Below are 27290 nucleotides of genomic sequence, written 5' to 3' on the forward strand. Positions count from 1 at the left end.
CACGCCATATAGCATACTTACACAGCACATTGATCAGCACCTCTCTCGCATCGGGCTGACCGACACGGTTGTCTGCGGTGCACTTGTAATGGCCACTGGTGTGGCGATTAGCGTGCATTATCTCCAGCACATTTCCAGTCTTGTTGGCTTCTCCATTCGGCATCACATTATTCTGAAAAGAGCACCGAGAGTTGGGGATTAGCATACGGCGGCGGACGGACGGACGGACGGACGGATATTACGATGCCTGGTGGTGGTGAATAAACATAGCACCACGGTGTTATGATAACCACCACCGGGCACGGGTCCGACGGAGGTTCAATTGGTCGCGCTGTGCTTTTGTGGAGGTCCCGGCTCGGGTCGTCCTGCTGGCGTACTCTCTGGCACCGGAGCCGGGTCTCCTGGGGAGCTTGTCAGCAAGTTCGCTCCAGCCAGCCAGCCAGCCAGCTAGCCAGCTAGCCAGTGCTGGACTTTTGACTTTTTGGACCTGAGTTGTCACCTAAAGGGCAAGCGCATATATCATTTTCTGACCGCCAGCGGCCGTGCTGCCGTCGTTATTGGCCAGCGTCAGCGTGCCCCCCCTTTTTGGGGCGGAAAGTTATTTGTCGAGTGTCAGGTCTCGGCCTCCGGGCACCGTTACTGTGAGGCGCTGCTCGACCCGAAAGCCCACGGATGGAGGTTTCCCGGGAATACCCCCTTCGGACCCGGCGGGAATAACGCGTGGCGGTAATGCATCGCATCGCGATGGGGTGCTCATCTATTGTGACCTGTCGCAGGACATCATCCCCGTACGCAGGCCGCCCTTTGACACAGAGGCCGAGCCGACTGGGGCGAGTTTCGCGGTGTTAATTATTTCGGTACCGGCTCCCGGAACGGCGCCAGTCTCGCGATGGTTTGCTGAAAAATGTGGACGTCCAATCAGGCGGACACGAGGCTCGACACATATGGCAGGCTTTTGCATATTTAGCTATCTTTTCCGCGACCGGGGATGATGGATGATTATGAGGATCGGTTAGCGGCTGCTGCTGCCATGTCGTGTTTGTCGGGATATTTTGTTGAGTATTTTAACTCTCCCCGTGAAGTCAATCGATTTTCCTGGCCCCCGTCGGCTTTATCTCTATTATTGTGTGTCGCGTCATGTTCAGTTTGTTCGTTTGTAATTAATTTTATTGTCATGCTTACTTTCAGTTTACTTTACTTTTTTTTATTTTTGCCACTAAATTTAGCTGCTAGGCAGGGTTGTTTCAGGCAACCGAAATGGGTTATAAAAATGGAGGACAGATTTGGTTCCCAAAAAAAATGTACTGTCTCCCCCAAATCCGTACCGAAAAGCCCATGTCACGTTGCGTAACTCACCTTCCTGGACCAGATGATTTTGGGCGCTGGGTTGCCGGACGCCCGGCACTCCATCCGGATCGGGGCGCCCTTGTGGATGTCCAGCTTGTTGGCGGGCGAGATGTAGTCAATTTTCGGCGGCACCAGTATCTCGAGTGTGTGCACGATTTCTTTCGGTTCCATCGAACCGATCTGACAGATGTAGTCACCGGCGTCGGTCGTGCGCACGTCCCGTATCTCCAGGTTGTAGCCGGTCGACAGCGCACCGTGCTGGTCGGCGTGGCCCTGGACCGGCATCAGCCGCATTCTCGGGTTGACCGTAACCTTCACGTTGCCGGCCGTCAAGACGGCGATGTCACGCTTCCAGGCCAGCACATAGTGGCTGGAGTTCTCTGTGGCCGCGCGTGTGAACGGATGACGTATGTTCGGCAAGACAGCAAGACAGGGGTGTGGTGTGAGCAATGAATGTTGGGCTTTTTTCGAGGGGGGCTACTCTACTAAGGGCCGGGTGAGAACCGGGCACCGGGTGGGGAGATGTCTTACCTGTCTCATTTATTTTGCATGGCAACACCACGGTCGACCCGATGGCTATGCTGTACTTCTGGCCGAGCGTCAGGAACCCAGGTGAATATTTGTCCTCCTCCAAGTAATTACTGTCCGGAAAGTGTCCGGTTGGTGTGGCGCCGGATGCTGGAATGACAAGCGTGAAAATTCGTTCAGCGTGAGCGAAGCTGCGGCTGTGGCGTAGTTTGCAGTAGTTTGCAAAGAGCTAGAGGTAGCGAAGTTTACGGCCACCCTAATTATACTGTGCTTCGCACGTAGGACTCTCGTTCGTTGCTTGCGGCACGAACGGCTTGCCGAGTGGAACCCTTCGTTTCGGAGATAGCCAATTTTGTGAACTAAAAGTGGGTGACCTTAAACGAAACCTTTCCCGTCTATTCTAGCAAACTATTCGTGTGGTGTTTATTGTGGATATCTTGTAATATACTAGCAGACGGTTTATTGGCAGAAATCTACGTAACGAACAAAGTTCGATCCCTCAACTTCATTATACAGATGGCTAGAAAATGTCCATCTTCGATTAGTTTGCCTGAGAAAACTATGAATATCAGATGTACGATCGGGACTCGCCGGAATCTGGTGTCCATAAATGTTTGATGTCCCAGAATAGTGCCACCTAAACGTCGGACGTTCGAAATTGGTGATTAAATCGATAAACGTTAGATATTTAACAAGAGTAAACCCGAGCTCGAGCCGGGTTGCGTTAACAGAAAATGCTCGGCAAGGAAAATAGAAACAAAGTCCGCCCGACTAAGGTAACGTTGTTACACGTAACTAACTAGCCCGGTACAAGCTGCATTGTTCGGGCCCGGACTTCAAAGGCATGGTAGAATGACATACCGATCTGGCTAGCAGATGTAAAATCAATACCTCCGACTGTCCCGGCCGCCTATTGTTTCCCGGTAAGCGGAATGATACTTTGCGATTCGCCATTTCGGCAGCAGCACAATCCGGTGCCGATCTCGGACTCCGGCGCCCGTTTCCAGGTCAGTGGTAAGATAATCGCGTTGAAAATTGATACACCATAATCTTGCTCCAATCTACATCATAATGTTCTCGCTCGGCGCTGCGCCGAGCGAGCCGGATGTCTACGGCGTCTTGTGTCTTTCTCCGTTCGTTCTGCAAGCCAACGGAGACACTCAACCCATTATGGGGTGCGGACGGGCATGACTGGGCAGATACAGCCACCGGGCCAGCCAGTCCCGTCCGTGTGATCAACAAAACTGCATAAATCTGACGAGTCGCCGGAGTCGTTCGAGCGGAAAGCGAGTTTTATCGTCCCGTCGGCGACTTTCGTTTCGTTTCGGGCTCGGTTCTGTTTTATTACAATAAATCTTCACTCTATTACGGATGCTCTCGCTTGCGCTCTTATCGGCGCCGTGTCACGGAGTGGAAATGGTTTGTGAAAAACAATTCCTGGTAGCGTGAATTTGATATCAAACGTAATCTGTTTTGCCGCGAAAAATATGATCCCACGATGAACCCTGTCCGCCCGGGGCGGGGCTGACTGCTTGTGTTGGGTGTTTGTTTTTCGATAGGGTAATCTGGTTCGGTTGGTTTGTTGATCTAACGGTCGATGTGTAAGTGTCTTAGGCAATGGGTTTTCTTCATCGTTTGCTTCAGGAGTACCAGGGGTGAGATGAGTTGTCTGTTTGTTGGGAGGAGATTTCATGGTCGTGCCGACGAAAGAATTATATTTTTGTAAATGGTTAGTAATTGATGTTAGGTCCTTTGACCACGTTATAAAGTTATCAGTAACGTAAGAAGATGACTTTGGGACTGATGAGAACCATTCACTTAGAGGTGAACTTCGAAGCAAGAACCTCTGAGACGCGACCAGAGACGACCAGTCCTTGGGACGCGAAAGACTCTTAGCGCTTAAAGACTACAACATTCACAGGGATATCTGTTATTTACTACGCTGTCATAAATATGTTTTCAGCACTGGCAATCTTCTAAATATAGTATGTTTATTTGAGTAAAATATTACAGTTCGGTAAATAGTCTTCGGGACTTGCATCTTTAGTTTTCTCAAAAAATCCTGATACTTCAAATGCACAGATCAAGAGTCCACTTCTGCCATTGGGGAAACAATTGAATCAAGCCAAATCTGTTCGATTTGAAAAATAACAACGGATGACGAATTTCTGGGTTAAAGTTATTTTTGAACCCAATTAAAACGTCAACCCAGTGGCAAGTGTTTGGTCGCAATCAGCTGAACGATTGCCGAAGGCATATTTGGAGGTCGAATAAGCTTTTGAACAGCTATAAATGAATAGCTTTCCACAGGTCGGGAACCCCAAAAGTAATGTTGATGATCAAACTTTTCAAAAAAGGGTCAATGTCAATGTCGAGAATGATTGACTGTTTGCTTTATGGGTGGATACACGGAGGATGGAGGCAAAGTTTTCGCGAAGAAATTACAACTCGGCAACGAGTGCCAACATCCTCTGGAATATCTTTTACGGCTTTTGTAAGCGTACACTGTTTAAGGTTTGATTCATTTCAAAGTGTTGTTCACTTCCATCAGGACATTTTGTCGATCGCGCTACAAAGCCCGTTGATAATAAATAAATTAATTATGAACAAATAATATAATAAATAAATAAGTAGATAAAATAACAATAGTAACGGCTCATTTTTTATATTTTGGTTATTTGGTTATTGATGAGAAAACGCTATGGACTAATTATGGTATTTTCAGCTCTACATTCCATAAGGTCCCTAACCTATTATCCTTCCACAAAAGCCGAAAACTCGAACCTCGTATCATAATAGACAAAATAATTAATAACAAACTGTAAACAGACTCTTGAAAACACAAAACAGATTCACCATCTTTGACAATAAACAAACTCCCAAAATGGAGTGCGGAAAACTCCCGAGCTGTGTGTGTGTGTGCCCACAAAACTGGGACCCGCAAGAGCCAGTACAAAACGTACAAAAGGCGAACCTGACACAACTCGTTCCGTAGCTTTCGAGCCCAGCGGGGTGGTAATTTCACGCACTCAGCTGTAAGTTCCGCACACAGATACACCATTGTGCGTCTCGGTGTGTTTCTCGACCCGTAAACCCGAGACTCAAGAAGCTGCACGAAGCGGCAAAGTTTTCCAATTATTCTCCCAATTATCGGTTAAAAAAATATAGAGTGGCCGCTGCTCGGCGCCGTCACCTCCACCGGACAGCTTCAAGAACCCCATTAAATAGTTCACCGTGAGCCGAGGCCATACGGGGCGGGGCGGCGTGTGATGGAAATTGAAAAATTATAACACCAGCTTTTGCACCTCTCGTGACGTGGAATGTGCACCCTCTCTCTGTGTGTGTGTGTTTCGGTTCCATTTTTTTTATTTGCTCCGTGCTGTTGAGTAAACTCCAACTCCGCCCCGGTCGGTCCTCGGGCGAAGGAGCTGTATTTTACATTCATTCTCCGCAAACCGCAGCTGACGTCGTGGACGAGGCCAACTTTCACCGACCGAAGTGCCACGGTGCCACGGTGCTCTAGCTCCTCGCTTACTCGCCGGCGAAAGTTTGGATGTTGGTTTTTTAGTCCTTTTTTTTAATTTTAATCAGGCACAAAGTTTGCTCCGTCCACCCGAACACCACTCAAACACACACACACACACACGCACAGAGAGACGGAGGGATCGGGGATGATCGTGTCGAACCGTGCCCGGCGTGTGTAGTGACAAATCGGAAAATTCCCTCTCGAACGAGCCCGACGATGAATGTGGCCGCTTGCTCTGTGTGTGTGTGTGAGTAGTGCACGGTGGGGTCGTGCTAAAAATTCACCACCAAACTGAATCAGCGGCAAAAGACCGACAGAGAAAGTTTTTTTTGCACCTCTCACCGACACAGAGAGAGCGAGAGGGCCGGAAAGTTGTTGAAGGAGTTGATCCGAGCGAAGTTGAAAGTTCGACACCGGGGGTACCGTTGCGGTAAAATTGCTGCTAGTTAGGAGGTGGTGGACCACCGCCACCCCCCCCACCCCGTGGGTGGCCATGGCTTGGTGAGCATTGAGGGAAACCCAAAACGAAAAAAAGCGGAAGCAACACGAGAAATGGAGAAGCGTAAAGCCCCAAAACCGGACCGAACTACACGGACCGGAAGTTTGAGCAGACGAAAAAAAGTAAATGTCAAGGCAAGGCAGGTGGGCAATCACTTGTACCGGTCAGGTTCATCAGTGGCGCCGGCGCCGTGCGGCGAGGGGCTCAATGAAATATTTCCGACTATTGGTTCAGCCGTTTGCATTCATAACAAAAGTACGCGCGCCCGCGCACACACCGGCCCCGGTGCATCAAAGTTTAACGAGGGGTGATAAACGAAAAAGTACTCTCCGACTAGAAGCCACCAGCCAAGGGAAGCCCCGTGAGCCGGCCGGCCGGCGGTGATTTTAAGGTGAGTGGCCGCCCGGAATGCCCGGCCCCGCGGGAAGGATCCGGGAAGATGGCTGGGAATTTAATAATACAGCAAGCGTAGTAATTCCAAGGGCCAAGAATTTAATGCCGGCAGGTCGCACCACGCGGGCTTCGCAGTTTAAGTGGTTCAAACGGTTCAACAGTTCGAGAGTGAATTAGGAGTGGGTAATACACTCCCGGAAAAGGCCGGCCCACCCGCACGGAACCATCGGCGTAAGTTTTGGTACCGAGGGCGGGCCACAAAGCAATGCGGGCGCCCCGTCGTACCCCATGCATTTTCGGTTTTAATGAGTTTTTCGTTTGCATTGTGGTCAATTATTCAGCAGCGCGTTCGTGAGTGTGTGTGTGTGTGTGGAAGGGCCGGATGTTTGAGGTTCGGCGCCGAGCCGGGTGTCTCGCACACGTGGCGTGTGACGTTAATTGAACCGGTACCACCCGGGTTCCGGAAGATTCCGAAACAATGTTTTACCTTTGGTTTGTTTGTTTGGTTTGGTTGGTGGCGGCTTCTAATTCGGGTGAATAAATAATGTGTTAATTATTTTACGCGTCTCGAGTGTGACCTACGACCGAGTCTGTCTGTCTTCGATCAAAAATGCTCCTCCGCAAAGGTTTCGATGGCAAAGTGGGCCCGAGCTACCCAACAAGCATAAAGGAGGCCTGTTGCTGATTGCGTTCCAATCGGTTTTCGATCGGTTCGCCTGAATCCGTTCGAATGGTTTTCTATAATGAACTCGGTGAACGGAATGGCAACCTGCGTTCGAAGGAGAACTGATTGTGTTCAGTGAATTTCAAAGATTGATTCCTGTGCCTTTTCTTCACTCTGTATGAGATTTCAGCGAACAAAAGCCAACAAGGTTATGGAAAAAAACTTGGAACAAGGATGCCGTGTGAACGAACTCCACGAGTGCGTGTGCGTTTTGAGATTTGTCGCCGGAACAATTGTGGAACAATGAATAAAATATGATTCCGCGAAACAGCAGTATGAATAACCGATTCGTAATCGGAATGAAAGCGTAACCAAAAAACGAACCCATTACCGATGCCATACCACGAGACAGCTTAGTGAGCGCGTGATGGAGGCGCATGGTCGCCGGTATGAAGTTGGCAACATAATCACCTCTCAAGCGTCGAATGCAAGGCTGAAAAATTATTTTCTCTTATTCTTACTTTTTTCTTTACAGTTTTTCACCTTCGTCAACATATTCGGTTCGATAATAATGTGTTAAAAAGACCAAAAAACGCTGTGTGAATAACTAACCATGCCCAAAAGGCAAAGACATAAATTAAATTCCAATAAATCAAATTTTAATGAAAAGCTAACTAAGCTAATAAATAAACTTTTTTTGTTTTAATGATGTTTTGCCGTAAAAATGGTCCACAGAAACTCGTATCGGGACCCTCGGATACGAATGTCCTTACATAAACTAAACGAGGATAATTGAAAGGATCATAAAATAATTGAAAACAATGAAATAAGATTACAGACCCAGGAAAAAAAGTCAAATCATAGCCAAACATTAGTTAAATCTCACACAAAACAAATATAAAACAAACAACTTGCATAAAATTCTACGTGAAAAGGAAAACCCCATCACGTAAGCGTTCCATCAGTGTGGCGTTACACTGCACAACTTCTCACCATACCGCGCCCTCAGAGCTGCCCTCATTTGGGGCCCAGCTTTAGGGGGTTCGCGGTCCGATCTTCGCTGTCGGCTACCAGCTACTACCGCCGCAGTCGCCAGTCTCGTCCGCATAATTGGAAAATGCATCTTGTGCGCAATTGAGTCGTGAAACCTTGCACCGAGCCAGAAGCGGAACCTTCCGAGCGTATATTTATGCCCGAGTCGGGCATACTTCTAAGACACAGTTTCCCGTCATCGTCGTCGTCGTCGTCGGTGGCGGCGGGACATTGATATATGTATAATAGAGCATAATCTAATTTCTTCCCAACGCTTCTCTCTCTCTCTCTCTCTGTGTCGCTCGGTCTGGGTCTGGGTGCGGTGCGCTCCTGGAATTGCTATGCACGGTGCCCCTACACGTGTGTGCGTGTGGTGGCCGGGTTTAGTATGGTGCAAAATTTAGAAAGTTTTTCATTTTCTTTGTTTTTATGAGAAGTCGCCGGGAACACACACGGGCGCAGCGAGGCTGGCATGCGTCCCGGCAGGAACCCGCATCTTTGGGCACGGGCAGGGGCCGACGGCGATACCCTCACACGGCTCACCACGGAACAACTCAATTTTGAGCCGAACCGCGGGGCAGGCGAGCGGGCAGGGCGGGCGTTGTTGCGTGAGCCAGGCAGGGGAACCCACCCCGTGGCAGTCCATGGCTATCGTTCCGGACCGATCTCTCCCTGATAGCTCCTTACGCTCCTCGAAACATGGACGCGCAGCGCATGTTTGCGAAGCCCGAGAAGTTGGGCAACTTTTCCTCCACGTTTTTTTTGCCTTATTTTTCCCTCTTTTTTGGGGTGAGCAAATTAGATGTTTTGTCGTCCTCGTCGTCGTCGTGCGGAACCGTACGCGAAACTATATGCATGTTGTTATTGCACGGCCCCGTGTCGTTTAGTTGTCTGCGAACCCGTTCCGAGTTGCGTTGTGCTGTTATCGTGTGTGCGGTGCCATAAAAAGCTCCAGAGCGCGTGTGTGCGTCGAGAAAACTCGAACCACGCAGCAGTTGGCAGTCGGGACCTAATTCCGACCAACCCACACTGCCTCCCCAAAAAAAAGGAAGGGAGACACATTCTGGGGCACAGGTGTGATTCCCCGGCCCGGTTCTCGGAGGGGGCCAACAATCGATTTGGCCGCGGAAAGAACGGCCCCATTATCAGGGGCCGCGCGCCACAATTTCGAGTGCGACCATTATCGAAATGGAAAACAGCTTTTTGGCGCATGGCCACCCTCACAGCAGGGCCCGGTAAAGTTGATGAGGTAGACGAATAAAGCTTTTCCGTAAGACGTACGATGGTGTCGGGTTCCTTTATCATCTCATCAGCGCCCAGGCAAACTTTGCCCATATCAAGCCCAGCCAGCCCGACTGCCAAGTGGCCGGAGGCGATCGCAAACGCCCACAGCGGTGAGCGCGCTGGCGAAGGTGAGCTTCTTCAGGAGCAGTCAAAACCGAAAGCATCCTCAGCATGGCCCCTGTGTATATTATTACACCGGAAAGGGTAATTGGGAATCGATTTTTCATCAGCAAAGTAGCAAAGGACCCACGAGTGCCGAAAGCAAAACCGTCGGTTTGTATAAATTAACCTTCGTGTTGTTTTTGGTTCGGTTTCGGTTCGGTTAGGTTTGGATGCGGTGCATAAAATGAAAAAAACGCCCCGTCCCAACTCCTTCGGTCGGTCGGGCCGGAAAAGGTCAAAAGAAAGGAGATATTATTTTGCTTCCTTTTTAAAGGGTCGTAGAAACCAAATAAAAAACAAACAATCGCAATCGCTACGGCTAGTAAAACAACAGACCCCCGGTAGCAATCCCGGGGGCCTTTAAGAGGCATGCCATTTGTTTCGCCACCATTGAGAAGAGACAAATACCGGTGCCCCACCTGCCTAGGGTCGTCCCTTTGCTGTGCTTGTAGCGCTAATTTAAATCCGTTAATATTTTCTGATCCTACTTTCTTCCGAGCAGTATCTTTCTTTCGATCGAGTAGCTTCGAGTAGCTTCGAGCAGTTGTGGTGAATGGCGCTGTTCGTTAGTGCTCCTTTTCCGGTAATTCACTTTCTGAAAATGGTTTGATTTATGAATCTAAGGTTCTGTGAGTTACAACTGCTCTCTAGACCTACTAGAAGCTTCTTATCTTTTTGTTGAATCTAAAACTCCCAACTTGGAACACTCTGTCCTGTGGAAGTGAAACTTCATTGTTCTTGTTTTTCGTCTATTCACCGCCTGCTCCAATCTACCTACCAAACGGCGATTCTTTCCCTCGTCAAAGCTTTGCACTAGTGACCAAATAATTCTGTAGACCATGTCGTCCTTTAACGATGTAAAACATTCCAATAAACAATAAATTTTCCACCGCCGCCGCAAATTGGCGACAATTGTTGTGTCCGGCCGAGGGCCGTTTGCCGGCGAATACTTTGTGTCACATCAAACACGGGAGCTGCCAGTCCGGTGGCCGTGCTGCCAGCGCGAGGTCTAATGTTAGAATTTAATCGATCACTCACGGTTGGTCGAAATCGGAAATAGCCTATCGATTTGAGGACTCACTGAAATCCTGGCCATGGCTTTTATTACATTAACGATGCATAATGTCATTACGTCCCGAGCGTCCCGCGTGGGCCGACCGTGGGGAAATCAGTGCTCGTTCAGGGGTTTCAGGTCCCGTAAGAAAGTAAGAAGAAGGGAAGCGCTATTGCGTAGCGCTTGGCAGCTCCACCAAACCGCAACTCCACCGTCACCGGACGGCGGCGAGACGACGATGAAGTGGCCCGACCGAAATTCTCGGCCCAAGGAGCCGCCCTCCGGCGAAGAGGTCGGTGTCATGGTGGATGAAAATCAGAAGCCATTTGTGAATTGAAATTCGATCACGACAATAAAATAATTGAACGGTACCAATACCGGACGGGGGGACGTGTGTGTGTGTGTTCCGGCGTCCGGCAGCGCCGACCAGTCGAGGGTAGGGCCCCCTCCCGGTTGCGTTCTCCAAATGAGATCGGAAACGGATACGGCTGACAGCTAAGCCTGCCCATTTGGCTTCAATTACGACCGATTTGGAGTTGCTGAATAAAATAGTAGCCGTAGCGGCCGGTGGGCCGGTGGGGTCGGTCGGTGGCGGAATCAAAAAGTACGGGCAGACAAGTCGACAGCTTTTTGGTGTGGTTTTTGTGGCCGTCCACTCCACTCCCGCGAAGGAAGCTGGAGGACCACTAGTTGAAGTGAAATTAGTGGAAACTTTGTAGTGGGCTCGGACTGGGAGGGGAACTAGCTAACGGTCCAGCGGTTGGCGGTTCCCGGTAAATCCAGCTCCCAGTTTGCGGGGAGCGGGGAGAATTACAACCCCGTCCTATGCACACACACACGCACAAACTGGAGCGTGACAAGGTATTGAATGTAACTCGTTAAGCTACTTAGAATCGTACCGGTATTCCGTTTCACGTCAAACCCGGGCCCGGGTGGTCGTACACGTCAGCGTCAAATTCAATCCATTTTCCACTACCGGCAATTGGCTTCCGATAGATGAAGGGCTCGTGGCTCTTCTTACTCTCTCTCTTTTTCTCTCTCTCTCTGTGCTGCCATCAAATTAAATCACTGGTATCAAGCAGGAGGGCCCACGTCTTTGTGTGGTCAACTCCCAGGACTGATGCTGGCCAAATCGGGCCCGCGTAACATGACACACATGACCGCTGGTACCTCAGAGAAGCTCGTCAGGGAACATGTCACATCCATTTCAAAAATGAGCCCATCGATGTCCGAATCGACTTCGACTTCTTCGTGTCGTTGCTTAAGGCTATTTATGTTGTTACCGGTGGGGTTTCGGTTTCTGAGTTTTCCAAAAATTTGACATTAAATGGCCGAGAATCTGCGCTACACGGCATCCATTTGCTTCCACTGGCGCTGGCGCAAGTGGGCGTCTCCTTTCGCGTGTCTATAATTGGAACTTCTTGGCTCTAATCTGCAGGATAGTGTGCCTGGCAGTCCTGCAGCCGGCAGACCAAGTAGTCGTTCCGCTGGTCGCGTTCCGAGATTAAATGGAACCCATTTTTGTGCGCGCTGTGTTTGCATTTTTTGTGCCCTGTCCTGTGCCCCATTCCGATGCGGTCCATTGCCCCTCGGCTTGCCTTTATTAGCATTCCGTATCTTGCGAGACACACCGTGTGGCGAGCTGTGTTTTGAGGAGGTTTAAGTTTTCTCTGTGCTGCTGCTGCTGCTTCTGCTGCTCTGGAGCGTCGTTAGCTTCGTCGGACCTGGGCTATAGGCAGCATGGAACCAGTTCGGCGGAAAACAAAGCGAACGCTATCGGCCAGGAAATGGGATCGATAATAACGTGTCCGAGCGATGTTTCAATGTCAAACCGAGCTTGTAGCTGGAGACGTATCCTCTCCGCCCTCTGTTAACTCTCGCCAGCGAAGTAGGTAACATGGAACCATATGCTCTGGCTTACATGATGCCAACCGACGGCGTCCTTTTCAATGAACGTTCGAGGAGCGTCCGAAAACGGTCAACCCAGCACACACACACACACACACATGGATATCCAACATATCACCGGAAGAATGGGAGCGACCAAGGAAAAACACCAAACATCAGCAGTCGATAAAAAACAGGGAGGACTTTAACGACCGTTCTTTGTATCGGGCGGTTTTCGCATCACCGGACCCAGGAGCCGGACATTGTCGTGCAGCGTGCGGCGCACAGCACCACTGCGTTCCGATCGTGTCCGGGATTTGGTGACAAGTAAAAAGCGCCCCAAAAGCGCCGGCGACAGAGCTCGGGGATTTGTTCATTAGCACCGCACCGTGTGCGTCGTTGTTGTTTTCCGCACCTGGATATCCATCAAAATCTCGCACAGAAAGCGCCTCGCAGACTGTTCAGTGAGGGTGAGGGCAGCGTCCAGCGGCACCACAGGCTGTCCGACAAACACAGCGGAATGTATTGCTGCATCATTTATCGAATCACATTCGAGTTCGAACAGTGGCCGGGTGTACGGAACATATTTCCAAACAGCACGAAATTTATAACACACATATTGTTTGGATATGGCATCTCGTGGTGGACGGAACGAAGGGAGACCGTGTGTTTGTTTGGGGATACGATACGGCGCGGATTGGAATGATTGGGCTTTATTAGGATGTGGCGCGTGCCGTACGATGGCAGTCGAGCAGTTCGTCAGTTATTCGAAAGGAATTAAACTTCAGCCCGTAGTGATGCTGTAACCCGAACGCAAGTAACAACCGAGGAAGAAGGATCAGAACGCATCCATGGCATATACACCTTCAGGCACAGTATCCACGTAGCAGTGGAACGATATGCAGTTTGAATAATTGGCTCAACTTACACGCCAATTCTTTAAATACGCCCAAAGTTATGCAACGAGAGCTACAGAGCTTGTATGCTTGGTATGTTTACCTGTTATTCTTGCTAGGGATGTTGGATCGTTTGGTTAGTGGTTGTAATTTAAAAGCAGTACCTAGTCCGATAGCTGTTCTATTGAATGTTTCACCCTCAATCACCCGAACAGTTGCCGTAAATTGTTGTCGTCGCAGGGAATTGTGGTTCATCTTGCATCCAGCTCTTCATATAGTTACAAATTAGCTACGGCTACCATCGGAAACGTTAGTAACTTGAAAAAGGAGGAAATGTCTTCAAGTAAGTGAAATTAATATTTGAATTCTCTTATCTGTTATTTTTATTTACGATACCTTTCGTTGACGGTTTCGTTAAATGGACGCACGGGTTTTGTTCACAAAAATTGAAACAATTTAAAACTAATGAAATATCGCCAAGCCAACCCAGCATTTGTTAAATCTCATTTGTTTAGAATCTAACAAATTACCGGTAGAAGCAGATAAACCTCGATGACTTGTGGTCATTGAGTGGAACTAATCTGCTGAAAGAAATCTAAGTCTTCCGGACGATTGAGAAATTGCTTTAGACCTGTTCAACCGCACAACCGGATTCAGTAACCCAACTTGGTACCATCCTCAAACGACGACCATCTAGACCGACCAGGGCAGGGTATTTATATTCTGGCGCTGGTCAATTAAGAGAATTAAATGATCGATGAGGTAAGGCTTTGGTGCGCACGCCAGGTGCTCTTTATAGGTAAATATTAGATCAATTCTCCTCAGCGCTACATACCTTCTGACAATAAAGTACCCGGAATTTGTGATTTTAAAGAAAACTTTTTATTCGATTTTCGATATTTTTTGGCGTTGGATTGCTACACATGTCAGTGATTTTTGGTGAAAAGTTGAAAAATTTTGAAAAATCAGTCAATTTTTGACAATTTTTTTAGTGTGCACGTGTCTTGGCCCACCGCCGATTTCTGTCTTCTCCTAAATTAATTGGCCACGAAACGGTAATTTGAGTTTTTGAAACAAAAAAAAGACACAGTGGGCCAGATTTGGGCAATACGGTGGCTTTGGCATCATTAGTTTGTAGTTTTTGATCAAAAATTCGCACACAAGCAACGATGCTAAACTTCGTATGCTCGTGGTCTTTTCAAAAAATTTCGTGACTTTTGGGTTTCGTTTATGGATTTCGCGTTTGTGGCGGATTGCTTCGCGCAAATTGCGCATAACTTGCAGGTAATATTCGTTATTTACCGTTCTATCTATCGGCAACAACTCATGATGCAACACGACCCTGCAATCCAAGAAAACTGTAAGCAAAACTCGATCACATTCGACCAGACTCGGCTTTTCGACATTCACATCTTCTCGGCCCTCTGTGAAAATTTTGAACCACCGATAAGCAATGCTTTTGGTCTTAACAGCTTCACCATAAGCCACAGTTAACATTTCAATTGCGTCCGAGCTCTTAATTTCGTTTTTAACACAAAATTTGATAAAGATTCTATGCCATCCATTTTTTGGAAGGGACAAAAATCGCCGATGGGCCAAGACACGTGCACACTAAAAAAATTGTCAAAAATTGACTGATTTTTCAAAATTTTTCAACTTTTCACCAAAAATCACTGACATGTGTAGCAATCCAACGCCAAAAAATATCGAAAATCGAATAAAAAGTTTTCTTTAAAATCACAAATTCCGGGTACTTTATTGTCAGAAGGTAATTAATTACAAAATTCCCATTACCACTGCTGTGTTGGGGCTGCTTTTCAGAGAAAAAGAACAACAATCGAAAGCACATCGATTCCAGTTTCAGTTCGAAGTTATACAAACGGTCAACCCTAACGTCAAGCGAACTGACAAACAGTGGCTAACGTTTTCGTGGTTTGTCATACTTTTTGGGGTTGGCTTTGGAAATTATTTGCCCATGAACTCGAACCACTCTGCAAATTTGTCGTACTGCTAGAGGACTCGAAAGGAGTCGCCAGAATTGAAGCAGTTGCAGCCAACACATTGGACGGGTAACATTTCATTATCAACACAGCTCGAGAGCTCTAAATCGAGGGAGCACCACTCGGGTGCCTCCGGCAAGAAGTGGCCAAAATGAAGCTTTTCAATTGCCTAAGTGTTTCCATTTATAAAGATGCAATTACAAGCAATCAACCACCCTCATTGAATATTAACAAAGGGCCCTCCCTGTGCCAAACGGTGCGTGTACTTAACACGAACAGTAGTTGTGCGTATTAGTTAGTGGTCGCCATTAGCGCTGAAAACGGATTAGGCCCCAAACAGCCCCAACCACCACAGCAGGCAGCGTCGACTAGATTAAGAAATTGCGGGGTGCGTGTGTTCGTCCGTCCAGGAATGGCGATCAGCAACCTGTTCCATCGATAACGCCTCGGTTTCATTTCCATTTCGAGGGGTCGCCACAATAATCATAATTTCGACCATCGATCCGTCACTGCGGTCCGATTGGTCGGTCCGGCGCCGGGACCAGGTGGATAAACGTCGCACCAATTAGGTGTTTATTGGACCGGGCAGCATTGGCAGCCCCAAAGGCGCACATTCCCCAAATTAATGGGCATCAATAACGTTGACTTGGCCCCGGCGAACAATTAGCCCCCCGGGGGTCCTGGAACTCTTTCGCGTCCCTTCGGCAGCTTCGGACCGCCCGAACGAACGTCGATATTTCACAATTCGCATTCGGGTAACACAATCGGTTCGGTCCCAATGTCTCTGACGCCAATGTCTGACATCCAATTGCCAGAAAATTGTTCCAGCAGCGGTTCCAAAGGCTCCAGCGAACTGTTGCGAGCCAAAGCCATTGAGCCTGTGTGTGAATGAGTCAGGGCTAGGGCGAAACTAGTCGAAAGTCGGCCGGAAGAATGGTCCTTCGCGTGCACGCACACCTTTCCGTGGACCCCACTATTACCGAGGTCATTTTCGGGTGTAACAGGCTACTCACCTTATAACGTTTATTATCCATGATGAATGATTATTTATTACATTGCCAGCCGTTTTTGTTTCCTGCTCGCGCAGCGTTCTTCCGTGTGGAGTTCTCCTTCAAGGGGTCTGCGCGTCCGACCGACCCGAGGCGGTAGATCTTGTGATCAAATTTGTGGACCTGACACTTGGAATATTGCGGCACCGGTCGTTGCAATAACGCCACTTTCTACGAACGTCGTCGGCCCTTAATGTCGGCCCCAGCGCGCGAGCGAACGGGCGCGGTCATAAACCATCGACAAATTGATTACCGATGTAAATTTTCCTCCTGCAGCTCGAGCTGCCAGACACGGACACCAGCGCGACCGTGCCATGGAGGAGCCGTGTAGACGACATCGGCGACATAAAAATATTGAGCCCCGAACTCCCCAAACGTCCTGCGGAACCAGACCGACACAGAGAGGAGAGAGTCACGGTTTCGTGGCTTGCGCAATAAGTTCCTTGCCAGCCTGCCAGACCAGACAATTATTGCCTTCGGTGGCAGCAGCAGAAGTGTCATTAAGAGGAGTTTGTTTCTTTGATGTGGCCCCTCAATCAAGCTCGACCGACACTAGCGCCTGGAACCGGAAGCCACTGGCTGATTGAAACGTTCCACTCCGACAGTGGCCGACCCGGCCACGGGCAGCGTATCGATTCGTCGCAGATCATTTGCAACACACCCGGCCACCGTTGTGCCCGGCCCGGTCGGAGCATAGGGCCATTAAAATAATATTTCTCAATTAGGACTATTGATTCAATAAGGGAAACAAATGATTTCCTCGATGTGGCCCGTGTGTGGCCCGATGCCGCCGAGTGGCCGCAGTCGAGATGATAAATGATACCGAATCCGAAATACAGCCAGTGCCAGTGCTTAATTGTTTTCCATTCCACAACATCATCCCGGGAGGTATCGTAACCCCCGGGTCAGCTGAAACAAAAAAGGAGCAACGAATCCCGTTCGCGTGCAGCATTGCACATAAACAAATTATTCGGAATCTACTTCGGCGCTGAGTGCAAGATAGCAATTACGGAGAGCACTCGGGGTCCGGGCGCGGTCCGTTTTCCCAACCCTGGAGCGTCGAGGGTCTCGATGGCGATTGTGCAGACACGTCGACTTCCTGCTCGCCGAAGCGTGCTTGTGTGTGTGTGTGTGTGTGTGTAAATGTACAATATCGCTCAATCAATTAAAACCGACAAACTATGCTCGGCCTTTGGCGCGCGTCCTTCGCCACCCCGGAAAGCGGTAGAGCGGCGCCTGCAAACCGCAAGCAATCCCACTCCATAACGCGCCCGGGCGCTTCCTAATGGTGGTCAGCCGAGCCGCAGCATCCGTGGGGGGGAAGCCGACCGCAAGCGATCCCTTTGCCCGTGCCCGGGCGGGCGGAAACAAAGTTTATGGTTCATGGGTTCAGGAAATTATCTGTGAAGTTTCGCCCCGACCGGTCCAAATCAATTCGAAACTCGAACATTTCTCATTTCCTATCCACTGACACGGGGGGCGACTATTTTTTGTGTGTGTTCCAAAAAAAAAGAGGAACCCCAAAATGGAGGGCCACAAGGGGCGCGCCAAAGTGGGTGGTTTGCTTGTGTGTTGTTCTCGCTTTTCCTTTCGCCCCATCGCGGTCTCGGATCATATCGGCACACCCGGAAATTAACAAATACATGCGGAGGTAAGTAAACATGCGCTGGTGGTGTGGGGTCTGTGGGACTACGACTACGGGGGGTCCTGTATTTCCATTCGTGTCAGACTCGCGCGTGATGAATGCTCGAAATCTGCTAACATTCGTATCGGCAACCAGGAGGAACATTGTTACGTGATGCAAATTGGAGCACTATTAGATACTGTTATCGAAGTTTTTATTTATTTATTTATTTATTTTTGTTTTTATTTATTGATTTATTTTTTTTTAACAACGCAGTTCCATTACATGTTGTGTGTGGCCTGAAATTTGTGCTGCCAAATGTTTCCAAACGGCCTTCGGTGACCAAGCTCTATCGAAAACAAAAGTTTATAAGCGGTACAAAATGTTCCAAGAAGGTCGGGAAAACGTTAAGGACGAGGCACAGCCAGAACAACCATAAACATCAACTGATGAGCTAGATGCCACAAAAAACAAAAAATTAGTGTTCCCATATCGTCGATTGACACATTCCAGACCTTGATGGTCTTGTTTGAATACCGAAAGGATCAGTGGAACCCAATTTGCGTTTGTTGTCCTCCATTGATGTCTTGCATCAGTATCTTGTCAAGTATTTTTTATGTTTATGCTTCGTATATTTATGTTTTACTATTTAGTACAATTAAGCTGAAAATATTCTATTTTTGTAGATGTCCTTTGTCGTATTTATCGCCGGAAGTCGTTGAAATGTTGGTGGTAAAACCTAAAACGTTTCCCAACCATGAGACGGAACGAAAATTTTAAGGAAATATACGAGCAATAAGAGCATCCGAGGTTTAGCTCACATTATAACCTCGTATGGTGAAATCCTTCTGTTAGTTTCCACTGTTTTGAAATGTGCTTTTTGGGCGTCCACTGGATCTAAAACAAACGCTTTTTGTCGTAGCTTCAACCAGTCCATCTTAACAGAATGAGACTAGCGTCTAGAGTAACATTTACTTTTATCCATCTCCTTTTGCTTAGATTCATCTCCTTATTCTGGAAAAATTGATACTTTTCATTACGAAAAGAGCCTTGTTCCTTTGTATAAGGACTGTGCCGCCCATATTCCGTTGGCTAAAACAAAGAGTCGTCGACACAAGGAGCTAGCAGCGCTGTATACATATATTCATAATTCTCTTCGCCATCGCCCATTGTTTACGAGTTGCTGATTCAACAATGAATCAGTGTACCTGACACACGGCGCGGCCCGCCACCCTCCGTGTACACTCCGTCCCGCGCCGCTCATTAGTGGCATCAGCTGTATTTGATATCCCCGAATATTTGGCTCCATTCTGCGCCGCAAAAGATGCAAGTCTTACCTCTCGCTTGCTAATGGAGCCCAAGAATGTGGTCTGGCCGAATCCTCCTGCAACCTTCAGCGTACCCACCACCGGAAAAGGACGACCCGGCAGCACGGGAAGGGGCCACGAAATGAACCAAACCGAGCCCAAAAGACGGAGTTCGTTGTGCTAAAAGCTCGGCTACATAATGTGGGCAGACGGGTAGGTTTTACGGGCGGCCCGCACGCTCGGCACCCGCCACAGCCTGGCGTAATCAGGAAGTGTTGAATGAAGGCCGCCACCGCCGGGTGAGGTGGCCAGGGGGATCGCCCGTGGGCTTGTGAAAATATTCTTCCGGTTTTATTTGTCCACGTCCGCCGCTTGGGCCGCCGGGAAATCGTTGCCGGCGAATCCGCAAATTCGAACCCCGGTCTCGCGCGCAGACGGTGACAGCGCCACCACCACCACCCGTCTCGTACCCGCACCACACTGTCATTACCAAACGATTTAGGTTTGAGTCCGGATTTCCATTTCGGTTTAAAAATCTTCCCTCCCGTGCCTCGTTCGCCCCGGGAACGGCGGGGAAGGTTCCAGCCTGCTGCTGGCCGATGGGGACGATCATTTTGTTAGGGGAAATATTATCACTAGTCAAGTAATGGCGCCCGGGTGGGGTGTAGGGGGGAGGGAGGAGGATTCAAAATGGCGGCCGGCATAATTTGCCGGAAAGACATCGAATCGGCATCGCGGGCGTGCCGGGAGAAAGTGCAATCGTAAAAATATCCCTAAAATCGACGGTAGCGTCGCCACCGTCCCAGCCATCCCCGTCGTCGGATATGTCCCTCCCCAGCCCCCCAGTCCATCCACCCAGCCTTGCAATAATCAGCAGAAAATATTTTGATTAAAACATCTCCACCGCTCCCGAGGAACTCCCGGGTTGCGTGTGTGTGTGTGTTTCCTCGAAAGAGCTATCAGTTTCATGTCGGGATTTTTCCCGGTCCCGGGTCGGTTGGGTTCGCGACGCACCGCGTCTACGGCTTGTTTTACATATTCAATGGACGAATTTTCAGCCCACCGAACCGCACGGATCCGGGTGTCCTGTTCCTCCTCTGGTGCGTCATTAAGTGGAGGCCGGCCCGTTGTCTGTAAGCCCCCACCCGTTGCTCTGTGATGCTTCACCACAATTATAATGCCGTCGTTCCTGCTTTAATTCCGACCAATTAACGGCGGTAGAAAACGGCCGTCGGGAGATCCACCCCGTGCGATATCAACTCACCGGGACCGTGGGGGCGGTTCGAATAAAATATTGAACACAATGTTGAATCGCTTCAATTGACCCGTTTTGGATCCACAACGATCCCTGGAACCGTGGACTCTTTTATAAAAAGCCGAACCATTCACCGAGCCGTGGCATGTCTGAGGTTCGTTTGGTAAGAAACGTATCCGAACAAGAGAAACGAATGCCTGTTCTTCGTTTTTGTGCAAACTTCTAACGAAGATTTCACTAGATCCGATTGCGCGGTGCGATTAGGATTCCAAATGTATTGCCACTATAGCCAGCTGCCTAAAGCACCCCAAGAAGGAGCATGGAATACTTGAGAAATCCGAATCGAATGACCTTTCAATTGACCTTGAGGTAAGGATTGGTACAGTCAATGCGATCCTAGCCCAGCAGCTAGCAACGCGCCATTCTGGCTATGAGTTTATTGCTTCTTGGCTTTATCAAAAATACTGGACGAACCGGAAAGAAGCCGTGTCTTGTAGCTGTAACAACTGATCTGATCTTGTAAATTTTGCGAATTCATCACCTGATACTCGAAGACATTTTCACCGTGTGCGTATGTGAACAATCTTATAATCTGTTGAAGTTTTATGGTCTTCTAATGGATGATGATGATTATGGCCAGGCTCCCAAAAAGGTTGAAAGTGCGGTGCAAATGTCAGGTTTAAATGTATATAAACTAACGAATGAATGGATAAACACATCGTCCATTCATAGATAAACTTGGTCTGAAGCTCTAACAGTTCTAAGTTCCAAAATGTTCTACAAGTGTAACTTGAAAATGGTTATTCCTTTGAAGAATTTTGGTAGGTGCAGGTCCGGTAAGTGAGGAACTTTTATTTCTAGTGTTACCATACTTCTCTAGTAATACCATACTTCTTATCTAGTTCTGGATCTAGTTTTAAAGCGCAGTGTTTTCTTGCGTTCTGGTAAAAAAAATTTCACAATCTAATTTCACAATGGAAAACTCACAATGGAAATCATAGCTCATCTCGAGCACAAGAGTACCTTGTGAAAATCACAAAGAGTAACTATTGACAGATAACATTTCACAAATAAGATTAAACTTGTGGTAGAAGATGTGAGCCATAAGTTTCAAATTAAAATTTCTCAGGACGAAAGCCCGCGGGGCGCCTCCCTCGAATAGGCCACCCCAGACTCTCCATCGGAACCTTCGGAGCGATGGCACGATTGCGAAACCTTTTGGGAAATCCAAAAAAGGATTTGACTATTTGATCGGAACATTCCATTTGGGATGTTTTGCTAAAAATATTGCCCGCCGAGATTACGGGCCGTGTGGAGAAAGGCCTCCCGAAAGGATGTCCAATCTTGCCTGCCACACACACACACACACACACGCACGCCGGTGGTAGAAATAATATCTGAGTGGTTGGGATAAAAACGGATTAGGGTTTTGACGCTGTTTTGGAAGCCCAAAAATCAACCACCCAACACTGTATGTGGCAGTGGAACGGATGGCTTAAGGAACTGTGAACGTTCGACACGGTTCTAGAGAGCGGCCGAATTTGGTCGGAGGGCACCGATGTTTACCCGAGATCTCCAATGGTTGCCAACGGAATAATTGGTCCCAGGACCCATCCGCTGGGGAGTTTAAAAAAGCGCTCCCCAACAGACGCGCTTCTGCGATGTATTACTTCCAATAAAAGAAATCTTGGGCTTTGGTTCATTTGGCGATAATGATTGGCGGGATTGTCTGTTTATTCCACCTAAACGAGGAATTCGGCTGAGCACGTCATAAAACACATCACGGCCGGGGTTCCTCCTGTGTTCTCCCGATCTACGACTGGAGATTATTCGTGAAGTATTCCGACTTACCCGACACAACACACACACACAGACCGAGATGACCCATTTAGGGGCTACAGTTAGCACGCGATAAAAACGTCAAACAACCCTCCGAGGGCTAGAAAAGGAGGCCGAACATTTAATTTTTCTCTTACCGCGCCCCTACGCGCGAACTGCTGGGCGAGGGGATCGAGGTGGGCCAAACCGCAGTCGGGCATAAAGGAGCGCAGAGAGAGAAGAAACGCATTTTGCTGATTGTAAAATTTCTTCTGCTGATGTCAGGCCTTTGCCCGACTCGTGAGGGCCTCCCCCCGAAATCTTGAGCCCACCACATTATGGAAATACTTTCCGGACCCCAGCCCCGACGGCCCCGTCTTGTACACTCTGACTTCCTTCGCTCGTGGAGATGCTCACACTAGATGGGCTAGAAAGTTCCGCGATTACCTGGAGTCACTAAGAAATAATACTCTATTTGAGTAGCTCGTCCTTCACTTGAAGTACCGATAGCCGGTTTGCCGGACCTTAACGCTTAACGAGAATCGATGCGGGTCCCCAAGACATGAACGATTCGTCCTACACAAGATCGTCCCCAAAAGGGAGATATTTGTCCAGTTGAGGTATGTGTTGTGATCCCGAAACTTTTCACTGCATGTAGTAGCATCTTTTCACCGCCAGAGGAGATCCGTTTCACTTGGCGCATAAAGGGAGCGCAGACAGACGCAGAAAAGGTAAAATGAGCAGCTTAGCTGTTCGCCCCCCCCGACCCGTGTTCCGGGACGTTTTATTTCTTTTCTTCTCGCTCCCGAGTAGGACCACTAATGACGAGCGCGCGCGCGCTAAGCAAGGCAATCTTTTTAGGACACTCGTCGAGAAGAAAAATCGTGCCGATGACGGAGGGCGAGCGGACGGAGGGCGTGTGAAAATGAGTCTTTAATTTTTTGTGCGCCCCGGTCTGCCTCCGGTCTGCCCTACCTTGACGCGCGGTTACAATGAATATCTGAAGTCTATGAATATTTTTATGCCCATCAGTAGATGTGTTAGGCATTTTATGCTGATAACGTGAGCAATCCGCCCCGAAATGCAATCTGGCGGCGGTGCTCGGCCGGGCACTGCAACACCAGGGCACGACAGGACCGTGAGCACCGGGCCCGCTTGATGGCGTTGTTTATCTGCCATCTAACCTCTGGCGACGACCCTTGGCCGTGTGCATGAGTTTAATCAGGATAACAAAAATTTGTAGCCACCCGCTGGCTGGTTGGCTGGCTGGCTGGCTTGCGGACGGGGTCTCGGCCGAAAATTGTCGACCTCCGTTCGCTCGAGTGGATGTGGTGCATCGCAGCAATAATGTTGGATTATGTCGTAAAGTTCGACGCAACGACGCGACGGCGACCGACGGACGCGAGGTTCGCGCGTGAAAGCAAGGAGCACGAGCGACGGCAGCCTTTTTCGGCGGGCGCTTCCTTTTCGCAGGCTTTCGGCAGGCCAGAGCCAGGCCATGCGAAAGAAAACCAGCCCCTCCCGCTTTAAACGGGGCAAGGACACGTGAAGGGCACGACGGCGTGTCACGCTCGCGCCCGAATTTGCGAGTCACGTGAGGCCCCGGCCCCGAATGGTATAATTTGAACACACGGTCGCCGCCGGTCGGTTGGTGGTTGGTGTGCCGAGGGGGGTCCACATATATCTGCCTTATCGCCGGGTTCCGTGGGCCACCGCCACGGGCCGAATGGAGGGCGGTGCAATTTTTATCACGGCCAATGTTTATGCTCCCATAATTGGTCTGATCTGATATTATTTCGCAACCGCCCCGTTCGTCCATGTGTGTGTGTGTGTGTGTCACGGCTTATGGTCGTAAAGTGTTGGAGCCGCGTGACCCACCACTGCACGGGGCTATTAAAACCGAGCACACGAGGAGCTCGCCGGTACATAAAGCATCTCTTAAAAATTTGCAAAACGCGCTTCCAATGTCGCGGAAGGGATACACATTTTTTTTCCTTATCCCGGCCCCGGTTTATTCGCCGTTTGCATCAATACGTGCCCCAGTCACGTTCGGGGCGCTGTTTATTGACCGTTGCTGGTTGCTGGTGTTTGCATCAGGCAAAGGTTTGCTTCCTTGAGGTATGCCCATATATTTTTGGCGAGAGGTTTTATTGTTTTTCCTAGGCTGTTTGCTTTGGTTGTTTTATGTTGCGTTTTCTTGTGTTGTTTGCTTTTCGCAATCGTAAGAAACAGTTGTTTCCGCAAAAGTCCTGCACAACTAAAACAAGGACTAACAAGTTTAAACAATAAGTTCTACATTTAAAACTGCCTAACATCAAATACGCCCGAAAATATGCAATTGTGTTACGCAAAATGTATACAACTTCTGTTGCATACTTTCAGGCGAATATCATGTTGGTTTTAAATGTAGAACTTTTAATTGATTAAAATTCTCCGAAGGTCACGTTACGAACTTGGAGTGAGCAGTTGAGCTGAAGTGATCGCATCGCGCGATCTTCAAGCCAGTAGCTGGTGGGCTAAGGATAGGTCAAAGTTTTTGAGCCCTTCCTTCAAGGCCTAGGTCCGTCGCATGTTTTCGTGGAAATGCAAGATCTCGTCGCGTCGTCGCGTGCCTAGACACATCGTGATACAATGAAAGAAGGGCGCAAAAATCAATCCTAATTGGTGAGGACGCCGACAGCCTTAGTTATCCTCTCTGAATGCACGGGTGTGGTCTAGAAAGCAGGCTGGTGAGAGTTCCAAACAATAAAAAGCACACGGTGTGTCTGGGACAATCAATAACTGTTTCCAGCCGCCCAAAAAAAGTATGATTCAGCCCTATACTTTTTATCGTTTTGAGTCAAAGTTCTTGTCACGAAAAATCAAGGCAATAAATATTCTGCGTCTGCTTTACAGACACGTCAATTTTTCGTTAGTTTGCAAAATTGCTATATTAAAAAGAAATGGCTGCTGGTTGTTCATATAAATCTCGGGCACTTGTTATCGCGGTGACAAATTAGCAATGGACCGTGGCGTGCCCTTGAGTAACACCGTCACCGTGCCCGAAAAGAACTAAGTTATTAATCCACTGCGAGTGCGCCTAATCGTTGTTTGCACGCACCCGAACCTTCCTGGCAGCACTCTGTTATGTCAATATAGAACTTGTGCCCAGGATCAGTCCAGTACCAGGAATCTTGGTAATACGATTTGTGTCGCACAAAGACCTCGGCCGCGCTACTGAAGGCCATCCCCAGACGTTAGCTCGTTAAAAACCGGTCGCGGTGCGAAAGTTTCAATCCTCGCCCTCATTATTTCCCATCCGTGTCGTGCTGTGCTGTGTCTAATACAATTTTTCTCATGAATCCTAGATTCGCGAGCGCCTAAGTGCGCCAGCAGTTCGATGAGGTCATGTGCTTTCAATCCAAAATTTTAATTAAAAGTATTACCCATTACGGAGGAACATTGCCTCCTGCTGCGCGACAGCGCGGACGCCGGGACGCGAGTGCTGAGGCGCTAATATTTAATGGATATTTATAGGATCCGCGCGCGTGTAAGATGAGGTGCACGGCGAGGAGCTCCTGCGCAGCTTCCGGCCGGCGAAATGCCCGGCACATTAACAGCACGTCCCGTGTTGCGGTACAAGGGCAGGTACAAGGAGTTGACAACTTAGCGAAAGGTTTTTCAGCCGCCAGCCAGCTACTCGGCTCTGGCTGTGACAAGAGTCAAGTGATTTATTGCCGGTTGGGATTTTACGGTAGCTGGAGCTTTCCATTCTAGGCGACCGATTGCCGGTGAAAGTGTTTTTCACCTTTTCCAGCACAGCCCGCCGGGGCTTTACGACCTCTCCAACCCACCGGCTCCTGGCCTCCCAGTGGGCTGCGCGGCATTAATTGAAAACTGAAAGATTCCGTGCTAACAAGAGGAATCCCTTTTGTGGTGGCCCCGCCGACGACGGCGAGGCCGTCCGCCGAGAAATGGCATATCCATTAGCAGCGGCGGTGGGCGTACAGCATGCCCACCGCCCGCGTGTACCGAGACCCCGGACGGCGGTCCGGGCCCGCCCGAAAGCCATAACCTAAAACCGATTCAAGTGGTGCTTCTCCGGAAAGGCAAATTGTAGCAAATAATCGTATTGAGGAGGAAACCTGCTGCTGTCGCTCGTTTACTTTTCCTGCTTCCCTCTTCTTCTTTTTTACTGTTTGGTGTGTGGTGCTTTGCTCGTTGCATCAAAAGTACGGCTCATAAAAATGGTGAAATGGGCGCCTCTAAATCCACCGACCAAAAACCGAGAGCCACAGCGCGTGTTTAGAGGGATACTAGGCAGGGACAAGGCTTACGCGGGGGGGCTACGCTACGGCAGTAGGCCGTCAAAATGGGCAACAAACGGGGCGCAATGGGCAATCCATGCTATCCATAATTGGAAAAGGCATTAATCGTCTTATAACGACACATAAAAACATCGCCAAATCCTTGCCGGCGTGAATTTGCGGTAGAAGCGCTACGTGGGTTGGCAAATGGCGAACCACAGCACACAGGCAGGGATTAATGGCAGTTTGCTAACAAATATTTCAGTCAATTGTACAAGACTTTTTATTTGATATCATTAAAAGATGGTTGGTGGAAAGGTTGGCTTGTAGCGGTCCAAAAATTACTGTTGTCCCTACGAAAAGGGAAGCGTCCGGCTGTTTGCTTTATCCAGAAAAAAGCATTCACATGGTCCTGAACGCCTTTTCGTTAGTTTTTAAAAGGAAATCATACTTAAATCACTTCGTTATTACATTTATCTCGAACCTTGTCGTCGTTTAATTTTTGTTGTTGTAACGAACAACCTTTTAAAAGAAACAGATTCAAATGAAATATTATCGTATGTAGTCATACCTAATCCTCAGAAACACTCTCACGAAATCCTTTTAGTAGGAAGTATTCAAGATTCTCTAGTGACCACTCTCCTTAAGATTTTAATTGACAGCTGAGTTTAAGCTGAAT

At 48.7% G+C, this 27290-nt stretch overlaps 1 protein-coding gene across 1 annotated transcript in view; it reads right to left on the bottom strand.

Moving 5' to 3' along the window:
• LOC128278687 (uncharacterized) overlaps positions 1–27290 on the bottom strand; it is a 79523-nt gene that overhangs the window by 5708 nt on the left and 46525 nt on the right. Inside the window, exons 2-4 of the mRNA XM_053017418.1 lie at positions 1879–2025; positions 1357–1727; positions 29–172 (exon numbers count right to left, since the gene is read on the bottom strand). Of these exons, the coding sequence (XP_052873378.1) occupies positions 29–172; positions 1357–1727; positions 1879–2025 (662 nt within the window). The remainder of the gene's footprint in view (positions 1–28; positions 173–1356; positions 1728–1878; positions 2026–27290) is intronic.

This window comes from Anopheles cruzii, chromosome 2 (assembly GCF_943734635.1).
Source record: "Anopheles cruzii chromosome 2, idAnoCruzAS_RS32_06, whole genome shotgun sequence".
Taxonomy (NCBI): domain Eukaryota; kingdom Metazoa; phylum Arthropoda; class Insecta; order Diptera; family Culicidae; genus Anopheles; species Anopheles cruzii.